This window comes from Canis lupus, chromosome 2, assembly GCF_003254725.2.
Source record: "Canis lupus dingo isolate Sandy chromosome 2, ASM325472v2, whole genome shotgun sequence".
Classification (NCBI taxonomy): Eukaryota; Metazoa; Chordata; class Mammalia; order Carnivora; family Canidae; genus Canis; species Canis lupus.
Window position 1 is genome coordinate 19,503,090 of NC_064244.1, and position 27,107 is coordinate 19,530,196.

At 35.5% G+C, this 27,107-nt stretch overlaps 1 protein-coding gene across 4 annotated transcripts in view; it reads left to right on the plus strand.

Annotated features, from left to right (window-relative positions):
• The window catches only part of MINDY3 (MINDY lysine 48 deubiquitinase 3), an 84,319-nt gene that overhangs the window by 39,050 nt on the left and 18,162 nt on the right, over window positions 1-27,107 (plus strand). For 3 of the 4 annotated variants that reach the window (XM_025445091.3, XM_049100417.1, XM_035713359.2), the window contains 2 exons: window positions 4,258-4,338; window positions 22,301-22,373. In XM_025445091.3, the coding sequence (XP_025300876.3) occupies window positions 4,258-4,338; window positions 22,301-22,373 (154 nt within the window). The remainder of the gene's footprint in view (window positions 1-4,257; window positions 4,339-22,300; window positions 22,374-27,107) is intronic. The other variant, XM_035713357.2, reaches the window with a different exon arrangement.

Sequence of the window (27,107 nt, forward strand, 5' to 3'; positions counted from 1 at the left end):
TAACAGGTTGCTTCACTGAAACAACTGGCAATACTTATTAGGCAAAGGAAAAGAATTTGTTAGATGCCTAAGTTTTAACTTTTGTCTGTTCCATCTGAAAAATTATTTCACAATTAAACAAATTCCAATCATATCACAGCATTAACTTCTTTAACACATGGGCTAAGGTTAGGAACTGCCTTGAACCTCTCGTTTATTGATAGATATTTCGTTGCTTTCCTGCATAATCTGAAATAACTTTTGAATGTTCCAAATAGCTTTAAATGGTTAATAGTTCAAATCATTAATGATTTGCACCTAATGAGATGTCCTGATTTTGAAGGAAGGAAGAAGAAGATCTAATTTTCTTTTCCATTTTAGACTAGTGAGTCCATAGCAGTAGTTCAATGATGATGATTTGGTAAAGTAACAGTGTCTTGCCCTCTTTCTTTCTTCCTTTCTTTTTTCTTTCTTTTAACTGGAAGTGTTCTTCTTTCATGACAGCGCTTGGAAAGGAGTGATACGGGTATGACAATCAAAGAGGTTTCATCCTGCCCTTATCCATTAGTAGGGATCATAGTATTACACAGTAGTAATTCTTTTACAAGCTAAAGCTGTTCTGAAATAGCCTGGCAACCAGAGCATTAAGCTGCATCCCGTTCTCCCAAGAAACACACACATTCATAGATCCTAAAAGTGTGTATGCATACATGCACATACCCGTGCACAAATAAAAATGATAACTTCATAGAGGTGATGAATATGTGAGTTAACTTGATTTTGATGATTTTTTCACAGTGTTTCCCATACAAAAACATCAAGTTGCACACTTTTAATATATACAACATTCATATATCAAAGATATTTTAATAAAGCTGTTCTTTTTAAAGCACATGTGTGTGTTTTGCAGGAGGATCGGGTATGGAGGTGATAAACTGTGAAATCTTCACCATGTGGCCTATAATGCCCTTATCTTGATCCTGTCTGTCCCTCTTCAGTTGCTTTGCTCTCTCTCTTGCTGTGCTCTAGCCCTGCTGGTTTCCTGCCAGTTTCTCAAACACACCCAAGCCCTTTCCTGCCTAGTAAGACTTCATACTTGACGTCATTTCTGCCTGGAATACTCCAGCTTATAAATGGATAGGCTCCCTCTCCTCTTCAGGTCCTACTTAAAATGGTGCCTCAAAGACCTTTTCCTTGGCCATTCCTTCAGTGACTTTCTTTCACAATTTTGTAGGAATAGTCACTCTATAATGGTCTTTTCATTATTTATTTTTTTAATCTTGAATGTGCTTTTTTATTGTCATCCCCAGTGGATTATAGACTCTAAAGCTAGTAACGGTGTCTTTCTGGGTACATATTTGGTGTTCAGTAAACATTTTTTGAATGAATGAATGGCCAATTTCACCAGAATTGTAAGCTTTTCTGAACCATGCTTTTGCTTTTCTTTAGCTGTTAGGTAGAACAGGGGAATGCCTGTTTTCCTCCCTAAGATCTTAGGGGGAAAACAATAGTGGCTGTGTATTCTATTACATGTTGATCTAGAGTTGTAGCTGTAATTGGTATTTTATAAGATTTAAAGATTTTTCTAGTGGCAGGACACAACAAAAGGCAGAACTCTCTATTATTTACACCTCCAAACAAGAGAGGGCTACCAGACAGGATCACAGGGGAATTATACCTGTGAACAGGGTGACAACAAGGTGTGACCATAGGGCCAGTATTGGGATGGAGTTAGCTAGGTTTCATGGGCTCCCAGTGGACTGGATAATTTCAGTGAGCTCTGAGGCTCAGGACGCTCTCTGCTTGTCTGACACCTGGCTCCAGGGTACTTAGGGCCATACATAGTGGCCAGGAGTATGGGAGACCTGGAAGGGAGGTGGATGGGATGGTGTAATAAGGCTTTTTGAAAAACTATGTCACGCTGTGGTGTTTGTCTGTACATAACTGTAGATGTTCCTCTGATGACCTGTATACATTTACTTTTCACTATACATTTAGAGAATAGCATTAAGGAAATCATTGTGTTTGTATTAATGTTATGAATCTGAGCATTTCCGTTTTTTAGTATTGTAGCAAATTGCTCTTTACAAATTAACATTTTCATATCATTTTGACTATATGTGTTCATTAACACAAATGAAAGTCTTTATACACACACATACAATGAAAAAGGTGATTCTGAGTGCTTTCGACTGTGCCCTTTTTTTTTTTTAATAGATAAGCCACCTACTGTAAAACCCACCATTTTGAAGTCTGCAATTCAGTGTTTTTTTCACAAAGTTGTGCAACCATCACCACTTACCTAATTTCAAAATGTTTTTCTTAACTCTGACACAATCCTCTAAACCCATAAGCAGTCACCTCCCTACTCCTTCCCAGCCTCTGGCAGCCTTCTTTCTCTGTGGTTTTGCCTATTCTGGACAGTTCATCTAAATGGAATCATACAATGTGTAGCCTTTAGTGTCTGGCTTCAGACACTTAGCATAATGTTTGCAGTGTTCATTCTTGTTTTAACATGTAATAGTACTTGGTTCCTTTTTATAGCCAACTCTTCTGTTGTATTATATATCAGTTTATCTTTTCATTGGCTGATGGACATTTGGGTTGTTTCTGCTTTTGTGCTACTACAAATAATACTGCTATGAACATCCATGTATGTAAGTTTTTTGTGAATGTTTTCATTTCTCTTGGATGTATACCCAGGAGTGAAATTGCTTGTCATATACTAATTATATGCTTAACTTGTTGGGGAACTGTCAGACTGTTTTTCCAAAGTGGCTACACTATTTATGCACTTTTATTTTTTATATTATTATAAGACACTTAATGAGTTTGTACCCTTTGATCCTACCATATATATAATCCTCATATTTTACTTCTACCTTAATTAAATACACACAAATGCACACTCATTTTCTAAAAGAGAAATTAAATAACATCTAAACTTTTCACCACAAGAGGCAGCTACCACATGAGGAGTGGTAGAAAACCTGATTTTTAATTCCAGCTCTCTACTAGTTACCTGTTTGAATTCATACAAGGCACCAATCCCATACACATCTCTGTCTCCTGATGTGAAATTGAAGGACTTGGGCTGAGTACCTCTAAAATCCCTTCTACTTTGAATCTGTGATCAGACCTTTTCCTTTGTCTTTGTCCTTTACTCTTACTCTCTTTTGTCCCCAAACCATCATCCTTCCTGCTCTCCTGGTTCACCACTGCCATCAGCATATCCAGCTCATCCTTCTCATCACAGGACAAAGAAACTGATGTTTCTGTGCATGGATACAAGAGAGTACCTATTTCCCACATGGCTAATGATAAGAAAAATTCCACAGGTCCATAGTGGGGGTTGAAAGCAGGGCGTCCTATCAGGGCTTTGACTGATGAGGCAAGAATTACCCTGACTGCTGTTAAGTAGCCACTTGGAATTTCCCCGTTTCAGGGAGTCTGTGTGAGAAAAGAAAATACAGCAAATTTGATTGGTAAGGTTGTTTTTAAGTCGTATTCTATCCTCATAAGAGTATAGAATTGATTGATGGGAACATGATGGGATTTCCCAAGTCTATTTTTTACTTGCTGATTTTAAACTTTCTCAGTCACACACAAAACTGATACTCTCAAATTTTGGATACTGTAGCTTTTGAAGATTAAATCTATAACTTTGAGGCAGGCTATAAGTATAACTTTTTGTACATTTTAAGGAGACTTTATATTGTAGAACTTTGAACTTCTCTCCAACCATGAAGAGTCAAGAGACAACATTCTTTTGTATTCTTAAATATTTTGGAGTATATATTTTGCTTTAGAGAGATGATTATATTGCCCTAGGTTCTTTGAAGACAGGATGTGCTTAAGGCTTTTTCCCTTTACTTATTCATAAATATATTCATTATTAATTTATAATTGTTTTCCTGATAAAGTAATTACCACCAAATTTATAGTTTCAGAGTTTGAGAACCATTCTTTCTATCTAGCAACTTCAGTAAAACCTAAGAATGATTCTTAGGGTTAAACTAAGTTTTTCCAGCTGTGTTAAATCTGTATTATTGATACTCTGATACAAAGGTGTGATGTAAGCTTAGCCCTGACAGTCTTTATAACATTGATTTTTACATTCAGCATTTGACCTTATGGGTAAGGCATTCTGGCACAATATATTATTCCATTTAAGTATGAATTGGACTTTTCAGTTATGCTTCGAATATTCATGGGCAAATATTCAGCAGGCAGTATAAAATTTTCATTTGTTTGTTTATTTTGCTACATTTGTTCTAGGTTGGTTCTTACTTGAAATCTCCAAAATTCCCTATTTGGATTGTTGGCAGTGAAACTCACCTCACCGTATTTTTTGCCAAGGTATGCTTATAGCAGGACTTTTTTTTTTTTTTTTTTTTTTTTAAGTATGACATCAGGCAACAAGTAATATAAGTCCATATTTAGTTTGGATCTTGTGCAAAATTCAGTATATTCCTACTAACAAGTGGATTGTTCCAAAATCTAAAAAAGTAATAGTAGAGAAAATATTGTTACACTGCTTTAGTTTTATAATTATTTCAGTAAAATCTGTCATTATTTTGTTAAAATTTCTTTATTTTTTGTGACTTTAGAGCTTTGGCTTTTGATATTTTTCAGAAATCAGTCTGTTAACTAAATTTAAAGGTTTTAGATTGCTCATTTCTAGAGAGGATAAGAATCTAATTTATATAATATAAGATAATTTGTTATAACATCTAGGAGAATATTTTTAAATCCATTAATAGTTCAGTGGTATAGAAGTGTTCTTTTAAGATGTTATATTTCCTGCAATAATATTAACATAGATTAAATGCACTTGAATATGTTTATTTTAAAATCTTGAAACAAACCCCTTTTCTAAATTTCATACTTTAACTATAGTATTTCTCCACAATGGAGTAGTTACAAGCTTTGGAGTCAGACTTCATTTGAATCCTAACCTTCCCATTTAAGAATGTGGTCCAGCCTCTCTTCTCATGTTTTTAAAACGGATTTCTGGTAATACCTAGCTTTTAAATTTGTAGTCCGATTTAAATATAAAATGTTCAGCAGTATTTAGTGCAAGTTATGTGCCTGGGAAATCTTGGCTGTTGCCATCATCATCATCCTCACTGCCATTGCACATGGGGATGCCTAGTGGAGTTGCTGATGTTGGAATAAAGGGAGAAAACATAGAATTATTAATTTTGAGGTTCCTTATGTCTATAGGACTTTCCTGATTACCCCATACACTTTTTTAGATTGTACTTGTTAGTGTTATTTTGTGTCTGAAAGAAGTACGAATTGTATAAATTGTACCAAAGACTAAACTGACAGCACAAAGTCGTGTGGATTTATTTACTCCCTTTTTATTGGATTCCTTTTAATGCACTGCCTAAATCTAGGTAGTAGATTTAGAGCAAGATACATACTTACCTTTTCTTCAAGAGAAAAAGCTATAAAATATAACTCAAAAAGTACAGACTTTGACAGAAATACAGTCCTAGAAGTACTGATACGTTATATTTAGTCTGAAAGCTTGCTGTTTATTTCTCTCCTGAAGTAGAAAAGAAGTTAAACGCATAATGTAAAATATAGAAACTGAACACTTTAATTCCAGAGGGAAGGATATCATCATTTGACTGATTTTTGTGTCAAGTGTTCTAAATTTCCAGAAAAGAAAATCAGTTCCAATTTACATGCGAAAATGTAGTTTTAAGCTAATTTTTATTTTAATGCCTAGCTCCATTTTTCAGCACAGAAAAACTAATAAATTCTATGAAACAATGTAAGTTTCAAATATAAAAGATAATAAGATGAAAATATTTTAAATCTTAAAATTTATGATTGATACTTAAAAGATTTTGTCATTAAGTAGCAGAAAAGATTTTACAGAGGGTTAATAGAAGGAACAGTCAACTGAGCTATATAAGTATGGAGACATTTTGTATTTTATTTTTTATTTTTTTTAGTTTTGACATTTTGTATTTTAGCATCTAAATGTTAGGTTTGTTGAAAGATACCTTCTTTTTCTGTGAAACATACACTTCCTACCCACCTGCTGGTGTACTTTGGTGTTCCCATAGCATCGATCCTAACAATCTGATCCATTGTTCAATTGCACTTATCACACTTCCCATACCTTTTTGTGTGGTATGGTCTGCAATGAGCCTTGTGTGGGACAGGGACTCTCTTATTCATTTTAATCATAGACCTCAACCACGTACAACAAAGTGTTGAATGAGAGGCATAAAGTGCATAGAAACAGAAACCCCTGCCATGCCAGTTGTCCGCATGACAGAAGAGCTCTGTGTATGCCTTCCAAGTCAGACAAGATTTTCAGCTCTCTATGTATTTGCCTCCCTGAAGCTACTGATAATCATAATAGGAAAATGTACACATGCAGAAAGTGATTAGAGAGAATTTTATTTTATTTTTTAAAGATTTTATTATTTATTCATGAGAGACACACAGAAAGAGGCAGAAACACAGGCAGAGGGAGAAGCAGGCAAGCAGGCTCCCTATGGGGAATCCCAAGCAGGACTCGATCCCAGGACCCGAGCCAAAGGCAGACACTCAACCACTGAGCCACCCAGACATCCCTAGTAAGAATTTTATAGTAAAATTTTAGGTTCCTCAACTAGTACAAGTCCTAAAAATCACATATATCACCTTATTTCTCTTTTAGAACTCTTGAATTTTATACTAATTGTTATGTTTTTGTACTTACCTTGGTATCTCTGGATCTGGTACATAGTCTGGCACATAGTGTAGGGGATTCATTAATTCAGTGAATAAAGCCTATGCATGAATTTTCCACACTTGGGCTCCAGTGATATTTATATCTTGTAAAAATATTTTTTCATGACTCATTCTGAAGCTTCTTAAAAGCATGGGTACTTCCTCTTCAGTGTGTTTTAAAACAACTGAATTTAGATTGTTTAAATATGTTTCTTTAAAAAGAGTTGCAAGTAAAGAATTTTTCCCTTTGTGATAAAAGCTGGAAGATCACATACGTAGTAAATGAGATCAGTAATGCTTGATGACATTTATTAGGTCCAGTTTAAATTTTTTTTTAATGAAGTAGTCTTCTTTAATCTTCATCATGTAGACAATACTGTAAATTTTGCTGTTCTTTATATTACAAGACCTATTATTTGATCATTCTTGCTTTGATATTTTTGTATTTAAGAAAGTAATTTTGGCCTTGTTTTTGTTACTCAAAAAGTAATCTGGGGGTTTGTTTTTCTTCTTTATTTTTGAGTTTTGGCTTATTTATTTTGGGAGGGTTCACTCATTTTGTGTTCCATGGCCTGAAACATACAGCAGTTTAATGTAAATGCTGAGGTCTTTTTCTTTAAAACTGATAGGTTTGCATGGATATGTAGTTCATGTGCTGACCTCTTTGTGCTGATTATGATTAAGTAAAAAAGCCTGTTTAAAGGTCACAATTTTCAAAGTAATCTGTAATTTAACATTTTAAACTGCTTTTGAATAGCAGTGTAATTCTTCATGTGACACGTCCGAGGTGATAGTAGTTGCAGCTGTCATCATTCGTGTGTATATTCATTTGTCAAATGTTTACTGGCACCTAGTATGTGCCTGGCATTTATGCCAGGTACTGTGAAGACAGTGGTGAGCAAAAGAGATGGGCTCCTGTTCTTACGGAGGTATACCTTCTAATGGGAGAGGCAGTAATCAAAGAATCACTTATAAAACTATAAAATTGTAACTATGGTGAGGGCTGACAAAGCACAGGTCTATAAAGCCCTAAGAATTTATCTTAGTTTTGGAAAATTATGAATGTTTCCTTGAAGAACTGCTGTCTACCCTGAGCATCGGGGTATTAGTAAGATGAAACTACAGGAAGAGAGAACAGAGCCTTCCTTAGATAGGTAGTAGTCAGAGCCAAAGACTGGTGGGAAAACACTGGAAGAGAAGGGTAGGAGTACTGAGGATTCAAGGGGAAAGGTATGAAATGAGGGTACAGAAGAAAAAGCAGGTCTTTGACAGACTGTTCAAAGAGTAATGATAGCAAAAATCAGTGGCAGGAATAGTTTTGGGGGAGATAGGAAAGAAACAGGACTAAATTTGCACTTTGCAAAGGACTATGGCTAATTGTGGAAAACAGACGTGCTGAAGGGTAACTTAGGGCGTGGGTATAGAAGACTTTTGTAGTATTTTGGGTAAGCAGAAGCTATAGGTTTGATCAGGGTAATGGCAGTAGATGTTGATGGAATATATAAATGTGAGAGATTTGTTCCTGAAGTAAGTTGACAAGAAGACCTTGTGACAGATTGGATTGGATAGACAGAGGTAGAGGAAGCCAGTGAGAGGAGGGTTGTTAATGATTAGTCTTAGGGTCTCAGCAAGAGCTCAGCAGCTTTGTTCTTATTGAATGTAACCCACTCATCAACCCACTTTAATCAAGCAATTAACTTTTCATTGGCCAGTTGACACAGTCAAGAGGAAGGACTGAGTCACTGTAGTTCGAGGTGTCTCAACAAAATGACCCAGCCACATAACCCCACGGTACAGTTTACAAGTCCCACCCACATGGACAATGCTTGGAATGTTTACATGAAAAACAGAAATCAGAGCAGTAGGGGAGAAAGAACTCAATAAAATAAATTTATTTAAAAAAAAAAGGAAAGAATGGAGATCGTGTAGGGCAGTTAAGGGATCAAAAGAAAACTAAGAAACCAAAACCGTAAGAGAAGTTACTATATCCATGAAACTCTGAAGGCTATGAGGAAAGAAATTTGACAAACAAGAAACTGAAAACTTACTGAAAGAATTGAAAGACAAATTGAAGAAATCTCTCCCCTTGATCATTGGCAGTAGCTTCCTGACTGAAGACTATGCTGTTACCTTTAGAGGAGCTGTAGTATTTTCTTAATTCAGTAACTAAAATGACCCTGTGAAAATTTAAGTCACTTCCTGTTACTCTTCTGTTCAAAACCCTACAGTGGTTCCCCTTCATTAAGCATAAAAGCCAAAGTTCCTTAGAATAACTTGATAGACCCTACCTCACCTCATCTGATTGACTCCAGTTGCCTTTCTAATCACATTTCCTACTCCGCCTTCCAGTCTTGCTTGGCCACACTGATCTTTCCTCTACCTCAGGAAGGAGGCAGGCCCTTGCACTTGCTATTCCCCTTGCTTAAAATGATCCTGCCTCACTTGTCTGTATAAAGGATTCTTTTCGTGATCCTGCCTCACTTGTCTGTATAAAGGATTCTTTTCGTCCGTCAGCTTGGTATTCAAACATCATCTCCTTAGGCCTTCCCTGGCTGTCTCTTCTAAAATGCCAACCACTTCCTCTCTCTCCCTTTTCATTAACATTCTCACAGATATAGGTATATTTTAATTGAGGAGAAATTCACCTAACAAAATTAACCATTTTCAAGTGAACAATTTAGTGGTATTCAGTACATTCAGAATATTGTACAACCACCACCTGTTAGTTCCCAAACTTCCCCGTCACTCCATTATGAGACCCTGTGTCCATAAGCATGTACTCCCCATTTCTCTCCAGAGCCCTGCTTTCAGACTATCAATTTACCTATCCTGGATATTTCGTATAAATGGAATCCTACAACATGTGACCCTTTGTTGGGGATTCTTCCACTGAGTGTAATGTTTTTGAGGTTCTTCCTCCTTTGGCACATTATCATCACTACTCAGTCCTTCATAGGGCTGAAAGATGCTGTGTTGTATGCATAGAACACAATTCAGTTATCTGCTTGGTGGGCATTTGGTCTGTTGCCACCCTCGACTAGTGTGAATAACGCGGCTGTGAATGTTTTTTTACAAGCACTTGTTTGAGTCCCTGTTTTCAATTCTTTTTGGTAAATACCTAGTACTGGAATTGCTGGTTCAGGTGACAATTGTCTGTGCAACTTTCTGGGGAAACTGCCTAGCTGTTTCCACAGCAGCTACACTGTTCTGCGTTCCCAGCAGTAGTATACAAGGGTTCCAAGTTTTTCCACATCTTTGCCATCACTGGTTATTTTCCTCTTTTCTTTTTATTGTTATTATAACTGTTCTAGTGAGTGCTAAGTGGTCTTTATGATCTTGATTTGCATTTCCCTTATTAGTGATGAAGGGTGTTGATCTTTGATTTTATATACTTTTTGGCCATATGTATATGTTCTTTGGAGAAATGTTTATTCAAGTCCTTTGCCTATTTTTGAGTTGAGTTGTTGGGTTTTTTTGTTGTTGTTATTGAATTGTGTTTTTAATATGTTCTGGTTTTAGGTACATACTGTATACTGTATACTTGTTTTATAGATCTGTCTTTCTCACGAGTAAGCTCTCTGAAGGCAGGATTTTTGTCTGTTTTGTCTGTTGCTGTTTTCCACTGCCTATAACAGTACCAGACACAGTGTTGGTGCTCAGTAAATTTTTGTTGAACACATGAATTGCAGAAAACACTGAAGATTTGTCTCATCAAAAACTGTGATATAACCATGGCTGGTATTTGAATAAGTGGGGAGATGGGGACTTAGGAATGCTAAGTTGTCTTTGATCATAAGAATTTAGTAGATCTTAAAGCTTATAAATCATGAAATAACAGTTAATTTATGCAGTATCTGTATGGAGACTAGAGCAGAAGGACTCGCTTTTGCTCTTCTGTTTGATCAACTTAAATACACATACAGATTTTCTCCGAATTAGTGAATAAAAACAACTTTGATGAGAATTTGTAAATAAGCATTGTTACATACACATATACTCTATCATACTTAAAATCTATGCGCATGGTTTGAGGATGGGTAAGAAAATTGTTCCTATTCAGTGAAATAACTTTTAGGACTGTAAGTAATAAACTATAGTTTATTTTAAAAGAGGTCTAAAGTTTGTGATTCTAAATTTCAGTGCCATACTGTGTACTTAATAGTTATCCCTTGATATTTGATATGTCCAATAGTCAACTTTATTTTATTGGAACCTTCTTCCTGACCCATGGAGACTCAACACATTTTGTAGTATTGGAAGAGATTTTTCACAATTCAATTTTATCTGAAAATCAGTGATAAAAGTCAATTTAATAATTGACTTTTATGAGCAAGTAGAACTTCAGATTGATTATAACCATCTTTTTTTATCTTCTTTAAGTTTTTAAATTTAACTCTCCGCTACCTTTTATAAGTCCTCTTCCATCTGGCATAAAAAAGTGATCTTTCTTATTAAACCTCTGTGTCTAGGAAATAGCAAAAATGACATTGGACTCTTGATTTATCTAGAGAATATGGTTGCAAAACATACATAGAAGCCATCCTGTGTAAGTGGCTGTTTTATACTTAATATCGAGGGGGAATGGCACATAACCTAACTGCAGGGATCATATAGGAACTCAGTCATCAAGCACCAGGGGTCCCAACAATACTGCAATAATGAGGATATGGGTGAGATAAAATGCAGTATGTAAATGGACTGACTTCTTCAAAGAAGGAAACTTAATTTCCATTAAGGAGGGTGGAGAATTCTCCAACTCATTTGAGCCATGACAGAATAAAATTTTCGTATCTGTACCTTGTGAGAAAGTATGCTTTGTAGGTAGGGTAGTAATGTTAAGTCATCTTACTAAACATCATCATACCACGGTGCTTTTTTTTTTTTTTTTTGATTCAAGTACCATGGTACTTTTGATAAACTGAAAATTTACTTGAGTAGTAGATGCTTGAATATAGAACCTATATTTTTAAACTTATCTTTCTTGAATTCTTTCCCTTAATTTAAAAATATAGCTCTTATGGTTAAAACAAGCCTATAAAACATTTGTAACATTTCAAAGCATCTCTTAAAAGTCAGGTCTTTTCATACTGAAACATATATTTTAAATGCCCAAATTTCATCCGACGGAATGTTTGGGCAGTTGTCCACTTACCTTTTTCTTCTCCTCTAACCATCATTTTTCTCTTTTTTTTTTTTTTTTTTTTTGTCTTCCTTTTTTATATTTTGGTTTTAAGATTAAATTATTCGGGTCATTTTGATAATTTTCTCTTGAATTGGAATTAATTATGAAATGTTTCGAGCAAATTCAAGGATGAGAGCTTTACATTTGAAATTATACATACGTACGATTAGAATTCTCATCTACATTTTATAGTCTGGGACCAGCGAAAAATAATCTCTCCAAAATTGTACGCTAGTAAGTGCCAAAGCCAGGATTCAAACTCCACAATCTTGTGACTCTGTAGTTTTTCACTACTTGTGTCCCATAGGATAACAAAAAAACAATTAGAATCGTATGTATAAAGTAGTAGACTTTTTTGTCTTGTTTTTATTGTGCATTTCAGTCTCTATAGGATAATAGCTTGCTGGTTCAATATAAAAATAGCTGGAACCCACCTATGTACATCTAGTTTCATCTTTGGAAGATCAGTGACTAATTTCCCTGGTAATCCATTTCATACTTTCTTTTGAAGTTGGAGGGATGAGTTTTACATCCCTTTTTGTTCTCTTTTATGGTTATAAAAAGGACTCTTTGTGAGTGTAGAGTATCACCGTTGACCTTTCCTGTGATAAAGCAGTTTTCCTTTTAGGTAAGAACACATGAAAACACATGACTGTTGAAACTAAGAATATATAAAGAAACTGAATGTAATGCAAAACATGTAGCTGTTCCTGCATGAGCTGACTGCTTTTACTGTAGTATCTGTTACTGAGAGTCTGCTGAGAATTCTTTATCCAGAGCAAGCTCTTTTGTGTGTTAATCCTTAAGTGTAACATTAGGAAGACCACTGCAATTAAGTGTTAGGTTTCTTTTTTTTTTTTTTTTTTTTTACGTGTTTAAACCTGGATAGCTCTACTTGACTGTTAATAGATTTCTCTACATTGTCATAAACACAATTTTAAGAAGTAAAACAATGCTTTATAGACTTTATTTGTTAAAAAGAAAATTCGCCTCTGTGTATCTTACATTTTTGGGTAGAAATCGTGGACCTTGGGATGCAGGTAAATTCAAAGTCTGGCATTCTGCAACTCGTAGACAGTGTTGCAGTTTGGGTTTGCTTTATTAATGCAGTTTTCATCCCATCCATTTATCTTAAGTAAATTTGTGAGTTTATGCTTATGTTTCAGAATGTCATGCCTTCTCTCTTACAGAAAGGAAATGGATTTGAGACCTAAAGTATTTTTATACTTAAAGTCGTAACTTGTCATGTGTGCTTTTAACACCTATCCTCAAACATAAGAATAGCATCTGGTATTTGAACGACTTGGAAAATTTGGGTAGAAGTCTACATAAATTAACAATTTTCAGTTATAAAAATTAGTGAAAAAAACTGTGAATTTTTAACCACAAACTGTTTCCTAACTGCTTCACACACTTTGGAGGTACCTCTCATCAGCTATCTGTAGGGTTATGCCACGGATTTGTGCCCTCATAATAAAGCTTTTATTTTTAACTATTTTTATCAGAGACCTTTCAAAATGTATTATAAATATTCTTGCCTCTTTAAACAAAGTAACAATTAAATTGCTTTTATGTTTTAATACCTACTTCTTTGAATGCCCTTAGGCAGCCATTTCTGTGTCTGGTTTTTATAATTTTTAGGAATTTAATTTTTCTCTTCGTTAATCATGTCAGCCTGCTGACTGAAGGAAGTCCTTATTTCCCTTTCAATTTGTTTCTAATAATTTTTTGTTACAGTAGAACCCAAATAATTGTCCAAACAAGGTAAAATATTGTTGATAGAAAGGCCTATGGTTGTTTGTCATGAGTAAAGTCTGTGAGTTTTAATTGGAATCAGCACCACTGATGGGTCGACACCTCTAGGTGTCTGTCGTAATTGATGAAAATAATTGCAGTAAATACACTGGATAGCAGAATAGAGCATAAGCATTACATCACGTATGTAATGTATAATAGAGTTAACAAATTTGTGATTTTATTTATCTATGCTTTTATGTTACCCTCTGCCCAGAATGTAATCAAAATCCTGCTCATTATTCATGGCCCAGCCTTGACATCTTTTGTGTTTTGACTCCTGCTTCTTACTCCCTTGTTGCTCCTAAAATTTCTTCCCTCTTTCTACCTTCTTGTGATTGCTGATATGAACTGCAATTTACCTGTTTTCCCACAGGACCTAGTGTAGCTAACATTAGGCATTGTACTAAGTACTATTGAAATGCAAAGATGAATGATACATTGTAATAGTGTTCTATTTCCATTTACTCAGTGCTGCCTGTGTGAGGCATTAATACTAACCATCTTGCATGCATTCCTCATTTAACCCTCAGGGCACCCCTGCTAGGTAAGTGCCGTTCCTCATCTACATTTAATAGTCTGGGACCAGTGAAAAATAATCTCCCCACAGTTATATACTAGTGAGTGCCAAAGCCAGGATTCAAACTCCAATCTTCTGACTCCGTAGTCTTTTACTACTTCTGTCCCATAGGATAACAAAACAAAACAAATAATTACACAAGGGTGGAATAGAGACTGGAAGAGAGAAGTGGGTGCAGAGGATCAGATACTTGAATTAAAGAACATGATAAGTTTTGACTTAATACGAAATGAGGGCTATATTCTAGGATTGGAGAAAAGATTAGGCAAAAAGACAAGAGATGTGAGATGTGATCGTCCATGCTGTATTTGGGGAGTAGTAATTGGAGAGGCTGAACCATATTGGTTGTGTTAGAAGATTAAGGAGGTTGCAAAGGTTGGGATCAGATACAGGACTAGTTGGAATAATCGTTTATTCCCAGACCATCTTCATTATACTATGTTGCATGCTTCTCTCTCTCTCTCTCTCTCTTTTTTTTTTTTTTTTGTTTGTTTACATGCTTCTCTTGATGTGGAAGACTTAACATGGATATGCAAGGCATGAAATATAAAGGATGTATGGAAGTAGAATAACTTTGATAATGAACAATAAGAACTTTTCTCTAAAGCTCTGATAAAACTTAGTATTAGAAATTTGAGTATTGTGACTACTTTAATAGTCAAACCCTGTTGAAAATAATATAAAAGCAGGGCAGCCCGGGTGGCTCAGCAGTTTAGTACCGCCCTCAACCCAGGGCATGATCCTGGAGACCCAGGATCAAGTCCCACGTTGGGCTCCCTGCATGGAGCCTACTTCTTCTGCCTGTGTCTCTGCCTCTGTGTGTGTGTGTGTGTGTGTGTGTGTGTGTGTGTCTCATGAATAAATAAATAAAATCTTTAAAAAATAATAATATAAAAGGAGAAAGGATTTGGCGGTGGGGGTATGGTCAGGGTTGTCCCTTACTCTGCATTTGTACTAATGCAAGCATGCCAAGCTTAAGTTACATGGTGTTGTGTGAACTACAGTATAATGTTCATAAGTATTCATTTTCATATGAAACATAGAAAGTATATGTGGAGAGTCCCCTTTATGCAGCTTATATTATTAAAATCAGCGTCAGTGGATAAATGTGAAGGGAAAGACCAGGAAAACATAGGCCAGCTATGAACACAAAGAGCAAATATACATGTGGCAGAAGCAGAATCAAGCCCCAGCCAGAATATTAGGTTTTAATTCCTTTTGCCAGCTTCCTGAAGTAACCCTGAAGCTTCAGTGGTTTATTCAGTAAGGAGACAGTGAGAGCAGTCCATCTCAGATAGGAGGGTTAGTGACCACTAGAATTGTTTAGATTTGCCTGCACGTGTTGGTGATTGAAAGCATTTCAACAAGGTGAGTTTTGCCATATTTAAATCCTCTATAGGGGCAGCCCCGGTGGCTCTGCGGTTTGGTGCCTGCCTTCAGCCCAGGGTGTGATCCTGGAGACCTGGGATCCAGTCCCACATCGGGCTCCCTGCATGGAGCCTGCTTCATGTCTGCATATTTCCTTCTCTGCCTGTGTCTCTGCCTCTCTCTCTCTCTCTCTCTGTCTCTTTCTCTGTCATGAATAAATAAATAAAATCTTAAAAATAAATAAATAAATCTTCTATAGACCATGCACCCTGTATTTACCTGTACTGGGTATACCACTCCTACCATATCCCTTCTCTCCAGGCACACTCTGAAGCTTATTTCTCTCTTAATTCACATGGTGGCTGCAGTTGTGTTCCATGTGCCTTCTTCATTCCCAGATCTGGACTGAAGGAGGGAGCATCCTATGAGGAATGTGCATTTCTCCTGGTAGAGGGAAGAGAGAAAGACACTTGGCAACCACAGGTGGTATTTAAAACTTCTAGGAGCTAGCAGAATGTCTCTTTTGCTTATATTGCTCTGGCCAAACCCCATGTCAATGACAGTAGGAAGTATACCCCTCCCAGAGAGGTACTTCACATCCTATAGCCACAGGCAGTGGCAAATAATCCTCCTACAAATCAAAGAGGTGCAAGAAATTGAGAACAATACCCTCTACCACCATTAGGTTACTTTGTGTCCAGATGATTTAACAGACTTTAAAATGATTCAAATGATACAGAATCTCTACTTAGAAATAAGGAGGAAAACAAAAAAAAAAAAAAAAGAAAAGAAATGAGGAATTTTCTATTTGATTTTTTATCTGGGTAGTTATTGAATATTACCTTTAATCAAAGAAATCAGAAAATCGATTTTCTTGAATCAGTGTAGGTATTCATGTGCCTAGAGAGGAATGGCTTAGGTTTGCTGTTCTCTTAATGAAATTTGTTAGTTAAAAGGTCAACAGCTCTTCTCTGCCCAGTTCTTCAATATTAAGCAAGAGAATACAGAAAATGATTATAAATACACAGGAGATTCATTACTCAAAGTGGATGCCTTAGGCCTTAGGGATGAATGCTCTGGCAGGAATCAGGTGAGAAAGGCTGGAAGGATTATTAAGGGAAGTTGTATAGTTACAGTAATAGAAAAACCCATTCATCAGTATTAATAGTAGTAGTAGTAATGATTTTAATCATGTCCATTGCATATTTCCTCCTGCCTTATTTCTACTTGTACATTTAGAGTTTTGTGTGTTTTTTTTGTTTGTTTTTTTTTGGAGAGAAAGCCTTGAGGGGCTTTCCTTTGTGTTCCTTTCCTGATTTCGGTAAGGCAACACAAATCAGCGCTACATAACAGTGGGCTGTTGTGGAGATAGCTGGGGGCTTTTGCACATTTTAGGGGAAGTAATGGCAGACTAAGGAAAAAGACCACTGTCCTAAGCTACTACTTTCTTTTGTTGTGCATTACCTGAAGAATATTATGTACTTGAGAGCGTCTGGTAATTGATTTAAAGTCTGTTTCATAGTGATTTCCAAAATAAGTATAGTGAGTTTAAGAGTCCTTATGAAATATAAAGTGATTTTAAAGCAAAACATTACTTAAGACTTAAAGGGAGATTATGTACCACGTTTTTCTTTTGAAGGGCCCTTCATGGCACTCAGATATGTTGTCTACAAGCTAAACTGTAATTTATATATGTGTGATCATTCCTGAAGTTAAAACTCTCAGAGGTTCTTTGATTACTGATGAGAGGAGATTGCTCTTGATAGTGATAAAAGGTATAATGAATAAACCTTAAAGACCTTTGCAGTAATGAGCTACTTATACCTACCCAATGAACTGAACACAGGCCTGCCTTATATTTCAGTAGGTGTTTAGAAGGATAGCTAATGTTACAACATTTTTAAAAGGTTTATGGTGAACAGCAAATAATTATAATAATAGTGCAGACAGAACTATGTGAAAAAGAGATATTTGTTTCATGACTGTAGGATATTAGATAGTCCCATTACAGCTTGGCTTTCTATTCCCCCTTCTCTTCTATATAGCACTTTGCCAGTTAGGAAAGTTGGTTGAGGAGAGATAATTTTAAAAGCTATATTGTTTAGCAATCCCTATTGGCCAGTAAATTGGCTAAATAAAAACTGTTCATTTTAACATCCCTCTGATAAAAGCATCTGATTTGTATTTGACCAAGTAGAGAACTACTTTTAGAGTGAAAAGTAGTTAGGTTGGGTCTAATTAGGTTTAGTATCTTTTCCCAGTGGCAGTACCTAAAAGAGTTTCAGATGCAGTACACATGGAAATTTTGTTCTATTTAATAAAGCTAGTGATGAAGAAAATAAAATGCTTACAGGTATCCTTGCTGACTTGGATAACTCAGAATTCTATCATTGAAAACTATAATTCACTGGTTTTCTGAGGGTAGGGGATTGATACATGTTTGAATTTTATTTAGAAGGTAATTTTTTAAAGATAATTTTAATATTGTTCATCAAAATAAGCATATAGTTGCATATTTTTCTCTCTTCCATTAGACTGTGACCATAAATATACAGCCTAGGTATTTCTTTACTGCTTAATAGGCTTACTGGTATTCAGAAAGTTGTGGGTATACGGGTAGTTGTATACGGAAAATATATTAAATATGTAATCTAACAGCTATTGCTATAGGAAGTCTTGGAAATCTGAAGGGTAAAGTTCTCATTATTCCTCACACTATAGTATACATCTGTTACATGAGAGTTCTATTTTACTTCATCCTTTATGTTCAGCGAGAAAAATACAGCAGTTGTACCTCTCACTAAAATATTTTATCTTAAGATTGTAAAGGACACTTTCTCCATTGAATGAATTCTTTACTTCCCACTCAAACTGGCTATGCAAATATGAAATATATTTGACATATATTACCAAATTTACCACATGCATCATTCTGTTAAAGATCTTTAAACTAGGAATCTTGTTCAGAAGTGTTTAAAAACATTAAATAAATTGCTCAAAATTAGTGTTGGCATTTGTCATTTTAAATCATAAAGTTAAAAAGAGTTCAGCATGAAACACTTTAATGGAAATAGGCCTTTTTATACTTTCCCAGATTTCATCCATAAGCCTTTAAACATTACATGAATTTAAACAAGCTTTAACAAGAGATCATTTTCTATAATAATCTAAAAAGCATTGTAAACATTCAAAGTAGGCAAGCCAATAATCAATTTAGAAGACTGTGCTGGCTTTTATTTGTGGATGAAAACTTTTGGAATATTTTCATTAGAATTTAATTTTGGGGGAAAGGGGAACCCTTTGCTTTTTTCCCCTTCCCTCTAGCATAAACACATCTTAAAATTAGTGGTATGGTTAAAAACAATTAATTTCTAAGGAGTTTAGCAAATTAGCTATTAGTATATCCTTGGTACAAAAGGAGCAAAACAAGATTTTTTTAAAACAAAATCATTGATGACAAAATCTACTTTATTAGTAATGACCATTAGAGTTGCTGGTTTCATTATGTGGAACCTGACTGACTGGTGCCACTGGGTTGTATTTTGAAAGAAGAGGAATTTTCTGTTGAGGTAGTTCCCGTCTGGGTTGCTTGCTCACGTCCAGCGTTTTAAAGCTACGTGTTTCACACTTCTGAACTTCAGCCAGGAACTGGTCTAAATTCCTTTTCCGCAGTCTTCCATTCTGACATCTTTGAAGTAATCTGCTGTTGTCCATTTCCTTGTCGGTTCTCCAGCCCTGGCTGCCTCCAGTGCTCGGGTCCTGTTCCCACTAGCCTGTAAGCAGCTTGTGATCTGCAGGCATAGAGTGTTCATCGTGTGCTCAGCATTATGAGAGCTCCATGTTTCTACTTCGATATGTAACCATCACTTCCTAACCCCTAATGTTCAAAATCAAATTAATTCTTCCATCAATGCTGATTTCCCTTTCTCACTGCTGCTCTTCTCACAGTTCCAATCCCCTACCCACAGCTCTGCTAGTTCCTTTCTAGCTTGGATCCCCTGCTCTCTTTCTCTATGAGCAGAGAGCCAAAGTATCTTCTTTGTAAAACCTTACAAGGGACACCTTTATGTCCCCACATGTGTCAGAAAGAAGTCATGTTTAATAAGTGCCAGGGCACTTGGGGAAATATGTTCTTGACATTGTGGGGCAGCAAACTGGCCCAGAGGCCATATCAAGCCACCAACTATTTTTGTAAAATATTTATTGGAACACATCCACTCTCATTTGTTTATGTATTACTGTATTGTTTTGCTGCTGAGATCATATGGCCCTGTTTACACTCTGGCCCATTACAGAAAAATACGCCAGCCCCTGTTCTAAATGAACATCTGTTAAAGCAGAGTACACTAGGAGTTGTGCCCAAGCTTCAGATGATCTTCTATATCAGGCCAGCATATGTAGCCTATTCAAACAAGAATAATATATTTCTAAAGCCAGGTTTTGTATGTTCATAACTAGAGGTAGGAGATATACAGTGAATGTTTTCGTTATGTCTATTTTAATTTTCTATGTTAGCATAGTATATTATTTATTTATAGCTCTTAGAACTTAGAGATAAGGCATCAGGTAGTTCACTTTCAGTTCTTTTACATGCTTGCATTTTCTGACATCTTTAATGCAGCTCTATCTTCTCTCCTCAGCCAGAATTTCAGTGACAAATCCCCAGATTCCTACAGCCATTCTAAGGGGAAGAATCACAAAGAACTGGGGTTGGAAATAGTTAAGGAAAGCTTACAGTGAACTACATGGAGCAACTTTTGCCATTACAGTTTGGAAGTGATCATCGCAGCTACCATTATTATGGCCCCAGTGTTAGTAATTGCTCCCTAAATTGGAGAGCTGACACTGCAATCCTAGTGTCAATACAAAGTTAACTATAGAGCTAAGTAAGGCTGTACTGGTGATGTGATATATTATAAAAAGGGAAGAATTTCTAAGAAATATTGTTCTAAACAATATTTGGCTAAATAAATACAACCCAAGAATCTGGTAATATCAACCCAAATTACAAATGCATTCTTCCTTTGACCCAGCAATCCTACTGTGGTGCTCTGTCCTACAGATAAAACTGCACATGTGTGAAATTACATGATCAGATATATTTGGTCCAGCACTGTTTAATACATGAAAGATTAGACACTAACTGGGTATCCAGTGGTGAAGGACTGGATCATAAAATCAGAAAGGTAAAAAAAAAAAAAAAAAAATCAGGTATTTGAAAGGCCAGGTGAAAACATGCCACTTGACAGGCAATTATTTGCAAAGTAATACTGAAAATGCAGGGAAAGGAGAACCTAAAAACTGCTATCAAGAGGTACTAAATGGGAAAAAATTGAATATTACCATATTTTACTGTGTTATCAAATAGCACTTTTTTACTTCAATACATGAAACGTGTAAGGGTTTGCATATATTGTTTCCCATTCCCATTTGGCTTATATTCCCAAATAAACTGAGTCACCTAGTCTAATGATAAGAACCTATGCTAATTAATTCTTATACTTTGTTCCTCCTTCTCTAACATAAAGTGGGGGCAATGATTAGGACAAAAGTTATTTATAAAAATTTATTTTTCCACAGAGGAACAGCATTTCAAATTGTATTTAACAACTTTATCCTAAACTTATTACAGAGATTTCAAGAAGGTATAAGGAGGTACTTAGAAACTTGTTCTCTGATAAGGTTTGTGTGAGTGAATATAATTACAGACAAAAGCTCAGGCCAGTGTTAGGAATAGCCAAGCCCAGATTCCAGATATCTGTCAGTCAGGTAAAATTGCACAACAGCTCAACTACGTGGAGTAAAGGTTTGTGGAAAGTCTGAGATAACGCTAAATTTTGTGATTATTTTTTATAAATTGTAATATTGCTGCCAAGAATAATCATGATACAGAATTAGTTTTATGGGGCAAGAATTCTGCTTTCTAGATATTTCCTCTGAGTTAAGAAAAAACGCTGGACATGCAAAACTTGATGATCTGTGGTTAGGTATTGCCATTATATGCTTACTAAAGTCATAAATACCAAATGCATTTCTCTGTAATCGTTTGCTGTCCTATATATCTCTGGATTTAATTTTTAAATATTCAGAAAGTAGATATATTCTAAGTTATATTTTTTTTTATTTGAACAATGATATAAAGCAAAAGTGTAAGTCATTAGTTTTTGCAGGTTGCACTTTTATAGTAATTACATAATATTAAGACTTTTCAAGTTTTTTTTTTTAAGATTTTATTTATTTATTTATGAGAGACACACAGAGAGAGAGAGAGAGAGAGAAAGATGCAGACACAGGCAGAGAGAGAAGCAGGGTCCATGCAGGAAGCCCGATATGGGACTCGATCCCAGGACTCCAGGATCACAACCTGGGCCGAAGGCAGACACTTAACCGCTGAGCCACCCAGGCATGTTTTCATATAAAGATTCAGTATCATATTCACAACTGTTGCCCATGGTTGTGGTAGTATTCCCATTTTTCAAATGTATAGTTAAGGCCCAGAGAGTTTGTAACTTAGTCACACACATCTGATAGAAATATGACTCAAAATCTTCTGATTCCCCATGTCCTAATTCCTCACCATAGCCTCCTATTTGTTCTGTTTATTTTTAAGATGATGATATTATTGTAGCTGGTTGATAGCATGCTTCTTATCTTTTCAGGATATGGCTTTAGTTGCTCCTGAGGCTCCTTCAGAACAAGCCAGGAGAGTTTTTCAAACCTATGATCCAGAAGGTAAAAGATTTTTATCATTTTATTATCATTGATTTAGTGTTTTAGATCTTTTTTTTTTTTTAAGATTTTATTTATTTATTCATGAGAGACACAGAGAGAGAGGCAGAGACACAGGCAGAGGGAGAAGCAGGCTCCATGCAGGGAGCCCAACGTGGGACTCGATCCCAGGTCTCCAGGATCACGCCCTGGGCCAAAGGCGGCGCTAAACCGCTGGTCCACCCAGGCTGCCTGGTGTTTTAGATCTTTAAATAATTTGAAATGTGATTGATAAACCTGAGTTTTACTCAAAAGCATTTTTGGATTATTGAATGAAGTGTAGGTTGCACTTCTTGAAAATTTTAAATGGGAAATGTGACAATGAGAACAAATAAGGATGCCTAAGTGATTGTCAGATTCTCACATGGCATAAGATTTGTAGGTTTCTTGGGATAACAAAGTTAGAGTTGCTTGAATCTTGACCTCTGATAGTCTGGGTTAAACAGGAAAATACCACCTTCTAGATAAGTGTTTTAAAAAGTTATTCCTTTATTCTGTTATTCAAATTAATATTAAAAAGTCTTCCAAAATACTTTTTTAAAAACCAAAATATAATTGACAAGTATTCTGTAAATTTAAGGTATACAAAGTGTTGCTTTGATAATTTATATATTGCAAAATGATAACTGCAGTAGGGTTAGCTAACACCTGTCATGTCACATAATTACCGTTTTTCTGTGGTGAGAACAATTAAGATCTAGTTCTTATCAACTTTGAAGTCTATAGTACAGTATTTTATACTATAATCACCATGCCGTGCATTAGCTCTCCAGAGCTTATTTATATACTAGTTGCAGGTAACATCTTAAACATCTCCCAGTTAACCTACCTCCCCAGCCCCTGGTAACCACCATTCTACTTTTTGTTTCCAAATTCAGCCTTTCTAGATCCCACATACAAGTGATGTTGTGCAGTGTTTCTTTTTCCCTTAGTGTAATGCCCTCAAGGTCCATCCATGTTTTTTCAGAAGGTAGGATTTCCTTTGTTAGCATAGCTGATCACTATTCCATTGTATAAAAACATCTTCTTTATCCATTTATCCATTGATGGACATTTTGTTTTCATATCTTGGCTGTTGAGAACAATCCTGCAGTGACTGGGGTAGCACAGATCTATCTTCACACTAGTGATTTCAGTACCTTTAGATAATACCAGTAGGATTGCTACATCATATGGTAGTTCTGCTTTCAGTGTTTTGATGAATTTTTGTATATGTTTTCCTTAATAGATGTACCATTTTATATTTTCGCCAACAGTGTATAATAGTGCTCTTTTCTCCATATACTATCAACATTTATCTTTTGTCCTTTGGATAAAAGCCATCCTAATGGGTGTGAGGGATGCCTTATTGTAGTTTTGATTTGCACTTTACTGATGATTAATGATATAGTGTCTTTTCATATGCCTATTGGCTGTTTGTATGTTACATCTATTCAGACTGAGCGCCCTTTTTCAATTGGATTATCTTCTTCCTCTTTTTTTTTTTTTTTTTTTCTTTTTGCTACTCTGTGAATTCTTAATGTGTTTTGGGTGTTAACTCCTTATGAGATAGTTTGGGAAGATTTTCTCCCATTCTGTAGGTTGCCTTTTTAATTTATTATTTCCTTTGCTATGCAGAGGCTCCTTAATTTAATACAGCCCCACTTGTTTATTTTAGGATTATTTTTGCCTGTGTTTTGGTGTCTTATCCAAGAAATCATTGCTAAGACCAATGATACTGATCTTTTTTCCAGTGTTTTCTTAAAGGAATTTTACAGTTTCAGGTCTTACATTTAAGTCTCTGATCCATTTCTTTTTCTTTTTTTTTTTTTAATGATCCATTTCAAGTTAATTTTTGTAAGTGGTGTAAGGAGTCTAGTCTCATTCCATTTCATAGCCATCTCATATGGATATCCCATTTTTCCAACACCATTTATTGAAGAGACTATGCTTTCTTCAGTGTGTGTTTGTGGCATCTTTGTCAAAAGTTAGTTGACCATGTATGAATGGGGTTATATCTGGGCTCTGTTCTGCTGAACTGGTCTATGTGCCTGTTTTATTTCAGAACCATACTCTTTTTATTATTATAGCTGTGTAATACTGGTTGAAAATCAGATAGTATGACGCCTCTGGCTTTATTTCTTTCTCAGGATTGCTTTGGGTGTGCAGTCTTCCGTGGTTCCAGACTATCTTTCTATTTGTGAAAAATTTCTTTAAAATGTTGATAGGGATTGCATTGAATCTGTATGTCACTTTGGTTACTATGGACATTTGCACAATATTCTTCCAATCCAAGTATACAGGATATGTTCCATTATGTCATCTTTGATCTCTCATCAATGTCTTACTTTTTGGTCTATAGGTCTTACTACATCTCCATCGTTAAACTTATTCCTAAATAATTCATTGTTCCAGTGCTATTGTAAATGGATTGCTTTCACTGGTGTATACAAATGCAACTGGTATCAGTATGTTGATTTTACATCGTGCATATTTTCTGAAACCATTTATTAGTTCTGACAGTGTTTTAAGGGAGTCTTTTGGGTTTTAAATATGTAAGAAATTATGTCATCTATATATGCTTTTTCTTTTTCTTTTCCTTTTTCTTTTTTTTTTTTTTAAGATTTTATTCATTTATTCATGAGAGACACAGAGAAAGAGAGGCAGAGACACAGGCAGAGGGAGAAGCAGGCTCCATGCAGGGAGCCCGATGTTGGACTCGATCCCGGGTCTCCAGGATCACGCCCTGGGCTGCAGGCAGCACCAAACCGCTAAGCCACCAGCGCTGCCCACCTTTTCTTTTTCTTAACCAGTTGATATGGCTAGGATTTCAGTACTGTGGTAACTAGAAATGACAGGCATTCCTATCTTTTTTTTTTTTCTGATCTTAGAGGAAAAAGACTTTTTTTTGTCATAGAGTATAATAATAACTTGTAGGTTTGTCATATATGCCCCTTATTACACTAAGGAACATTGCATCTGTGTGAAAATTTTTTTGTTTTTAATTGTGAAAGGATTTGTATTATGTTAAATGCATTTTCTGCATATTGAGATGATACTTTATTTCATCTTATTAATGTGACATATACCGCATTTATTGATTTTTGTGTGTCGAACCATCCTTGCATCCTGGAATAAATCCTACTTGATCATAGTGTATGATCTTTTTAATGTGCTATGGGTTTGGTTTACTAATATTTTGTTGATAATTTTTGCATCTACATTAATCAGGGAGATTAACCTATAGTTTTCTTTCTGGTAGTGTCATTACCTGGCTTTGGTAGCAGGATGATGCCAGCCCCATCATATGGTTTAGGAGTGTACCCTCACCTTCAGTTTTTTGGTACAGTTTGAAAGGAACTGGCATTAATTCTTAAGTGTTTGGTAGAAACCATCTGTTCCTGGGCTTTTGTTTGTTAAGAGGTTTTAGATTACTTTGTCAATCTCCTTTTTGTTACTCACCTGTTAAGATTTTGTGTCTTCATGATTCTGTCTTGGTAGGTTGTATATTTCTAGAAATTAGTTCATTTCTTCTAAGTGGTCCAATTTGTTAGTGTATGATTGTTCATAGTAGCCACTTCTAATACTTTTATGTTTCTGTGGCATCAGTTTTAACATTTCCTCTTTCATTTCTGACTTTGAGCCCTCTCTTGTTCTTGGTGTGTACAGCTAGAGCCTTGTCTTTTTTTTCAAAAACAAGCTCTTAGTTTCATTGATCTTTTCTTTTGCTTTTCTGGTCTCTATTTCATTTGTTTCCATTCTGATCTTTGTTATTTCCTTCTTTCTGCTAACTATGGACTTAGTTTGTTTTCTAGTTTCTTGAGGTATGAGATTGAAATCTTAAACTTCTCTTAAAACTGCTTTTGCAGTATCCCATAGGTCTTGATATGTTGTGCTTCCATTTTCATTTGTTTGACAGTATTTCTTGATTTTCCTTTGAGTTATTTGACCCATTCATTGTTCATGAATCGCCATATATCTGTGAATTTTCCAACTTTCCCTCTGTTACTGATTTCTAGTTTCATACCTTGGTGGTCAGAAAAGACACTTATTATGATCTTAGTCTACTAAGCTTGATAAAACATTTTTGTGATCTATCATGTGATCTATCCCGAATATTCCAAGTGCATTTAAGAATATCCATGCTGTGCTTTGAATGGAATATTCTACATATGTCTAAAGTGTCATTTAAGTCCATTGTTTGCTTATTGATTTTCTGCATCAATCATCTGTCTATTGTTAAAGTGGGGTATTGAGTTCCTCTGTTATTTCAGTGCTATCCAAAATTCTCCCCCGTGGATTAATGTGTCTAATATATTCAGGTCCTCCAATATATGGTGCATAAAGATTTATAATTGTTATATTCTCCTGATGAATTGATCCCTTTGTCATTTAATGACCTTCTTTTATCCTGTTACAGGTTTTGGCTTAAAATCTTGTTTTACCTGATATAATTACCCCTGTTCTCTTTGGTTTCCCATTTGCATGGAAAATTTTTTTTGATCCTCTGAGAGTCCTTCAAGTTGAAGTGAGTCTTTTGTAGGCAGCATATATTTGGGTTTTGTTTTTTATCCATGTAGCCACTCTGTCTTTTCATTGGAGAATTTAAACCATTTAATGTTTGAGTAATTATTGGTAGGTAAGTACATACTGTTGCCATATTTTGAATTGCTTTCTGACTACAGTTCTGTAGTTCCTTTCTTCACTTGCTGTTTTGGT